At 41.4% G+C, this 7,030-nt stretch overlaps 1 protein-coding gene across 3 annotated transcripts; it reads left to right on the plus strand.

The window, feature by feature from the left end:
* The first annotated feature begins 725 nt into the window (after nucleotides 1-725).
* Nucleotides 726-5,705, plus strand: cuedc2 (CUE domain containing 2). Of its 3 annotated transcripts, none has more exons than XM_012880567.3 (9): nucleotides 726-850; nucleotides 1,394-1,512; nucleotides 2,638-2,781; nucleotides 2,890-2,951; nucleotides 3,046-3,179; nucleotides 3,277-3,444; nucleotides 4,009-4,073; nucleotides 4,159-4,219; nucleotides 4,314-5,705. In XM_012880567.3, exons 2-9 carry the CDS (start codon nucleotides 1,439-1,441, stop codon nucleotides 4,458-4,460), a joined length of 855 nt encoding a protein of 284 aa, XP_012736021.2. In that variant the 5' UTR covers nucleotides 726-850; nucleotides 1,394-1,438; the 3' UTR covers nucleotides 4,461-5,705. The 3 variants fall into 3 exon arrangements, with proteins under 3 accessions (XP_012736021.2, XP_021163234.2, XP_021163235.2); XM_021307559.2 differs by lacking the exon at nucleotides 726-850 and adding an exon at nucleotides 862-1,214 and having other exon boundaries at nucleotides 1,343-1,512; XM_021307560.2 differs by lacking the exon at nucleotides 726-850 and adding an exon at nucleotides 862-1,214.
* The last annotated feature ends 1,325 nt before the right edge of the window (nucleotides 5,706-7,030 follow it).

Consider the following 7,030-nt stretch of genomic DNA (forward strand, 5'->3'; position numbering starts at 1 on the left):
GTAGGTTTGCAGAGCCATGCTATCAATTTCAGATGACGGACTGAGCTTTTGTCTATATTGCTAAATTATCTTCTCTTGCTTTAAATCTTTTCACAACTTTATCCCTGATATGTCTGGTGTGTTCCTCGATCGCCATGATGCTTTATTCATTCATGTCCTCTAATATACCGCTAAGGCCTTTACAAAACACTTGTCTTCATACCTAAAATGAATTATACAACGTTGGACTGGATTTCATTTAATCACATCATAGTAAGGAGGAAGAATACAAATGAAGGCCACTCTTAAAATTTTTTAATTTGTTTGTGTCTTGTTTTTTTTTTTTTTCTTTTCTTCCATCTCACAGTTATGCTGCACATGTTGGTCTGTCATTTGATAAAAAGTTGAAAAACACTGGTGTAACGAGTATGAATACATTTTAAAAGGCACTGTTTCTCATCTGGGTTTTTTTTAAGGTTGACTGATTTATGTTTTTTTGTGTGTTTTGGTTTTGAGCAGTTAATAAGTCTTTATGGTCATGAGAGCAAAAAAAAAAACCCCAAAAAAAACAGAGCTTGTCAGGCTAACAGTTTTTACTTCTGGTCCAAACTTCAGGAAGCGCACGTTAGATTGTTATGTTTAGTTTATATATATATATATATATAGCCATGTGCCTCATGACTCTCTCCACCTTTAGCCTATCCCTGACAGGCATGGCTGTTTACACTTGGCGGAAGTGACGTCAGCAGCGTTTTGAATCGTGCGGGCTGACGACGAGAGAGCCTGCATAATAACCTCTGCACTGCTCATCCTCCCCTCTCGCACATCTGGGGAAAACGGCGAGCTCCATGCACCCGTAATCTGTGACGCGGTAAATCTGACGCCGTCAAAAGCCGCTCCGTCTTAAATAACGCAGACTGTAGTTACCAGGGTAACAGCATTCCGCTGCAGCCTGCTGGATGGCTGGCTGTTGTTGTTGTTGTTAGCTAACGGCGCTAGTTCTCTTACATAATATTCAGCTCGTTTTATCGACGGGACGCTGTTTGCGTGGCAGTAACGAGAGCAGTGCCGCTGTTGTGCTCGTGTTTCACGCAGAGACTCGCGCTCGGCCGTTTAGCTTAAGACAATTTAGCAATGACAGCCGTTAGCTCTTCATTATGCTAACAGGACAACAAAGCTTACGCAAAAAGAGGTCACCGCGTTGTTTAGATGTTGCTCCGCAACATTTCCACGAGGTAGCCTGAGGAATAGCGTCAGTGTGGCTGGCTTTTGTAACATCTTTTGTAACAGTCTATATTCGGGTCTTTAGTCTGTAACCGTAATTGTTAGATGTGCGCCAGCTGTTGTCTCCCGTCATTTACAGCTGGCCGTGGCTGCTGAGCGCTCTGACCAGCTCCGATCCTCTCCTGTGCAGCAGCTGCAGCCTGGGCTGACCTGTACGTCTGCTTTGAAGCACAACATGGACCTCCACAAAATCATCCACAGTGCGCTGCACGAATTCATCCAGACTTACATTCCTGATGCAGATCTCAGGTAGGAGCCTCTCCAGACTTATTTAGGCCCGTAGCAACATTTCTGGGGGTTTTGCAGGCTTAGTTCATGCCAGTTTTCTCAGAGCTTCTGGTTGGCCAACCAAACAGCTAAGCAACAGTTTCGTTAACATCTGTCATGTCTACAAGAAGATACTCTAGGCCAGGGGTCAGCAACCTTTACAACCCGCAGAGCCATTTTTGCCCTCGGCCCAGCTAAACGAGCTTTGTTTAGAGCCACAAAAGTTACACATAACTTTGAAACAAGAGCTTGTTTTCATAGTATACTATAGGAAATTTGTTTACATTTTTTCATATTAAAGATCATTATTTAAATGATAAATAATTTATTATTTAAACCAGTATTATTATTTTTTTAGGTTTAATGCATTTTCTTCAATTTGGCATTTGATATAGCAAATGGCATCAAAATTATGGAAAAGCAAGTCGTTTGCAACCTATTGACAAAAAGATATACACATGTTAATTTAGCTATAGCAAAATATTCTATACAACAATAGTTTCTTTCTTTCTGGAAATGTTATGCATATATTGCAGAACTAAATGCATCCTAAAGCTAGCAGTTTCAAAGTACCTTTACATGTAGAAACATTGACCAGTCCCATCCCGTAATTTTGGTCTAGGTTTTTAAGAGCCACTTCCTGCTCTGGAGCCACAGGTTGCAGACCCCTGTTCTAGGCCAAGATTTAGCATCTCCTGCACATTTTTGTGCAGTTTTTATATAAAAAAATATGACTTTATTCTCAGAATTTTACAACTTTATTCTTGTAATATTATGACTTTATTCTCACATTATTTCCAAAAGAGACTTTTTCTTTAATGGTAATCTAGTTTATGCAACAAATGATGTCAACAGCTTTAACGTTGCATGTCCATTTTTGGTTACTCTGCGAGCTCGTCTTAAAAACATTCATAGTAAAAATAATTAATTAATTAATAATAGTTATAAATGCTAGATTTTCCAAAGCCTCCTAAACGAGGACAAAAAGTCTTCACCTTTTTCCATCAGACCTGACGGTTTTAAGAATGTTGTTCTTTTTAAGTTACCCAGTGGTCTAAACCGGAGTGATCCAACTTGAGATTGAATTTTTTCCCCCTCCCAACGCAGCGCACTGGACGATGTTCTTCTGTCGTACATCACGGGAGTTCTGGAGGATCTGGGGTCTCAGCAGAGCGTTGAGGAGAATTTTGATGTGGAGATCTTTGGAGAAATGCTGGAAGCTTACATACCAGGGTTTGCCGAAATTGACAGGTAACACGGTCACACTTCATCTCTGTCCTGATTACCAAAATGTAAGACCGATCGACTGGAGTGCTGTCACATGCGGTTGATTTAAAGGCTGTTGTGTTTACTCCTTAGTGTCAAAGTTTGTGAAATGATGTTCAGTCTGGCTTCAAAACTGGCCACTGCTCGGACGTCCGGTAAGCATCTATTTTTATTCTCTTAAGCTATGCTTTTGCGACTGGCCTAAATGTTGATATTTTTTATTTTTGTTTATCTTGTGCTTCTTTTCAGCTGATAAAGAAAACAGTGTGCCTAAGACGGAGGCAGAAGAGGTTTCTTTGAAACTCACTGCCCTGACCAGTCAACCAGCGTCTGGACAAGAACCTCAGTGCCTTAAAACACAGACAGAGGGCGCCACAGCCAAGGTTAACAAGCCACTGTTACCTTTTCAATTCAACCTTTTTAAATCTTTTTTTTTTTTTTTTATGTAGCAGTTAAACCTATAAATGCGGCATTCTTCAGCTGTCTGTGTCTGAGTGGGAGTTCCAAGAGCAGCACCTGCTGGAGATGTTTCCAAAGTGCAGTTTGTCGGAGGCGCGCAGTGCCCTTTCCATCGCCAAAGGAGACATGGAGGAAGCGGTGCGCCTCATCATCGAGGGCGACGTCCAGCTCAGCCCCACTCCTCTTAATGTAAGTCCCTCCGTGAGTGGAAAAAAAACGTTGTGCTTCATCTTAATCAATTTCAACCATCTTTAAGTTACACTGTTTGCAAAAGTGTTCATGAATGTATGAATGTATTCCCACCTTGTCACTTTGGAACCACAGATTTTCACATATATAATCAGAACTTTATGTGACAGGCCAACAAAGTTGCTCATAATTTTGGCAGAATCAGACAAAAAAAAAGGTTAGGTGGTGTTTTTTTACACATAAAAATCTGAAAAGTGCATCTTTTTTGAAGAAGAACCTTTGACCTAAATAACAGCTGCATGTCTTCTAGGAAAGGTTTCTAGCAGCTTTGCACATCTAGAGGTGGAAATTTTCCACATTGCTCTTTGCAGAATTACTCAAGTTCAGTCAGATTAGAAAGGTGACCAACTTTTCCGCTATTGACCCAGTATTTCCCAGGAACACAGAATATCAGTGTTCAACTCTTGTTTAGCTACCTCTGACAGTTTTTTTCCCCCCAGTGTTGCACTTTATTTAGCTCGATCCGCCTTCCTTTCTAATTGCAAGCGGTTTCTGCTGCCTCAGGTAAACCAAGGGAAAAGCATTTCCTCGACTGCAGACCAGAAACTTAAAGAAAGTATCCTTGAGAAGTAAGTAAAAACAGGTTAACATCATGGCTGGTAAAGGTAAACATCCTCACAAGATAATCATACTGTTCTCTCTCTACCTCTACAGGTACATGCTGGTGGACAGCGAGGAAGATAACAAAACACACCGGCCCGTCGCCCCCAAAGACGTACGGTTCTGCACATATTCCCTCTCAGTAAAGTTTTTGGATTGTGCATTCAAACTTTTTTTATTTTTTTTTATTTTTTTTTTTACTTTATCAGGCTCCAAAAAAGCTTGTTCGCTACCATGGTAACCAGGTGGTGACGACAAAAGGTGAGAGATACCAGCTCGTGAAGAAGAACGAGACGGATGACATGAAGAAGACCTACGTCAACCTGAAGCCGGCCCGAAAGTACAGGTTCCATTGATGACGAGAGCAGCTGGTGACGGCTTTGTTTACACGACCTCTTCTTTATCCGACTCATTTAACCTGAACTCAATGTGTCCCCGCCCCTTCTTCTTCTTCTCCTTTTAATAGAAAGCATTTCTCAGCGTGGCAGTGGCTTATTTTAAAACATTCTTAACCATCATGCCTCAGATGAAACCATTTTTTTTATTTTTTTGCATCGCTTTGTTATTTTTGTCAAGCTGTTGTAACGTTGTGTAACAAGCAGCCTATCAGATTTGTTTCTGGCCACCTCAGCAGGTCTGATGTCGCACTGACAGCTTTTTTTATTTATTTATTCCTTTCCTTCTTTGGGGGGGACAATGAGGGATCCATTGTCATAACATTAACATGCGAACATTTCTATCACCATGTTTGTAAATAAGTGGTGCTGTTGAAATTTGTCTTGGACATTACGAGTTTCAAGGTGCGTTCACATCGAGTGCGAACGTGTCCGGCCGAGCCACAGATTTACGCGATGTCGCTAAGCACAGGTGCCACGCGGGAGCGATGAGACGCAAAGCGAGGCCACAAAGGCAAGGATTTTGGTGACTAAAGTGAAGCCAGAGTGACGTGACACCTGCGAAGTGACAGTAGTTGGATTTGAAAAAATTTGAACTTTTGTGTCTTGTCGCTCTGAGACAACCAATCAGGAACTGGATGTGGCTGTGACGTGGCGTGGAGAAGTGCGGCGGAGACAAAGCAATTTTCATTCAACATGGAGGACCAATTTGATAGTGGGGGGTCTGTGGTCGCCCTGAGTTGTATGACTCAACCAATTATTAGTACCGACACAAGTCCAGACCGGACCGAGCCTGAAGAAGCGTGAGTGAGGAGGCTGGAGTGTCAGTTAAGCGAAAGCGTCACTAGCTAGCATCGTTGTACTGCTGTGTTTCTGGCTTGTCGCCCCGCCATGCGAACGGCCGGCGATGACGTCACGCAAAAGTGGCGACTCTGTGGCGCCAATGTGAATGCACCTTTAGTGTCTTGTTTTCCTTTGTCTGTTTTTGTTGTAAAGTTTTCATATAGATACATTTTTAGATCTCACGAGACCGAAGAGTCGGGAGAATTTTGTTGAAACCGTTAATTTTCAAAGCTGTGCTCCAAGACGCTATTCCATCAGACAAATTCACACAGGTTATTTAGTTGTTGCACTGTTCCAATCTTTTGGACAAATGTAGAAAAGAAAGCGTATTAGTTACATTTTGTCTTTGTTTACTGATTTGGGGGGAAAAAAAGTATATTCTAAGCTTTAAAATGGCCATTTAGACTTTAGACTTGTCATAGATGTGACTTAGCCCTTACAAAAGAAATATGCCTATGTTCATACTTCCATCATTGCAATAATTTATTTCTCGTAGGGATGTAGGATTTATTAGAAAGCTAAATTAATACATAACTTTGCTGCACAGCAAATACATTTTTCTAGAAGTGAACAATTTAGAACACCACCGTGTGTCCGGATAGAGGATTGTGGGTTTCCCCTAAATGCTCAGTTGGATATGATCCCGATGGGCTTTGTTTTAAAGTCCAGAATATTTATTTTTGATATATAAATGTTTTGATTCTTGAATCCTGTGTAACTGAGTTTCCAAAATGTTGGGTGGGTGCATAAAATGTACAAGGCGACGATTTGCAAACCTAGCCTGAGCCCTTCATTTTATTTCATCTGATCCACATTTAATTTGAACAATATGTCATTTTAGGTTTTAGGACACCCCAGTCACTTTTCAGTTCTTTCCAACTGAATGTCTAATCTTTTTTTTATTTATGTGCAAAATGAAGTGATTTAATTCTAGCTAAACACCAAAACCTTGTTTTGCTCAAACCAAACAGAAGAAAAAAGTACACCATACCTGCTAATAGCTAGTTTTAACCCCCTTGGCTAAAATAACTTTAGTGAGATGCTTTTTGTAGGCATCCATCAGTCTGTGGGAAGTTTGCCTCACTTTCTCTCTGGAAAGGTTTACTCCGCCCTTCATGCTTTTCTTGAGGGTCAAATGTTTCTTCCTTTCACAGTTCCCATGAAAGTTGAACTTGTGCGACCTCTTTTAGATTGCACATGCATACGCTTTCACGTTAACAGTGGTAACCGCCTGTTGTAGGTCCCTCTAACATTTTCGGAGACCTCGCTTGGTAGCGTGCGGCCCGCTTACAGAGTGATTGGCTTGGGCGGCCAAACTTTACCCTGTTTTGAACATCCACCAACTTGCAGACTAGCGGCTCCCGACCTTATTTGCGCCACGGACCGGTTTAATGTCTCAGTATTTTCACAGGCCGGCCTTTGAGATTTGGAGGACAAATACGACAAAGGAAAATAATGTGACCAGCATAAAAACTGGTATTTCTAAATATAACAATTTAAGCACAAATTCAAAGTGCATGAATAATACAAGTCGCCATAACTCTGAATCAGTGGCAGCCTGGAGCTTGTTTCTCTACAAGTTGGTCCCATCGAGGGGTAATGTGGGATGGGTCAAAGGTCAGGACCTAAAAGTTGGCTGCAGCTAATTTGAGGTGATTCTGTTAAGTTGCTCGTCTTTAAGAAGCACA

The sequence above is a fragment of the Fundulus heteroclitus genome, chromosome 22 (genome assembly GCF_011125445.2).
Source record: "Fundulus heteroclitus isolate FHET01 chromosome 22, MU-UCD_Fhet_4.1, whole genome shotgun sequence".
In the NCBI taxonomy this organism is placed as follows: domain Eukaryota; kingdom Metazoa; phylum Chordata; class Actinopteri; order Cyprinodontiformes; family Fundulidae; genus Fundulus; species Fundulus heteroclitus.

Excerpts from the sequence above, each read along its gene's own strand:
- cuedc2 (XM_021307559.2), top strand. The coding sequence starts at position 1,137 with ATGCTAACAGGACAACAAAGCTTACGCAAAAAGAGGTCACCGCGTTGT. Across the intron at positions 2,952-3,045 it reads GGCCACTGCTCGGACGTCCG|CTGATAAAGAAAACAGTGTG; the intron begins GTAAGCATCTAT and ends GCTTCTTTTCAG. Across the intron at positions 3,445-4,008 it reads TCAGCCCCACTCCTCTTAAT|GTAAACCAAGGGAAAAGCAT; the intron begins GTAAGTCCCTCC and ends CTGCTGCCTCAG.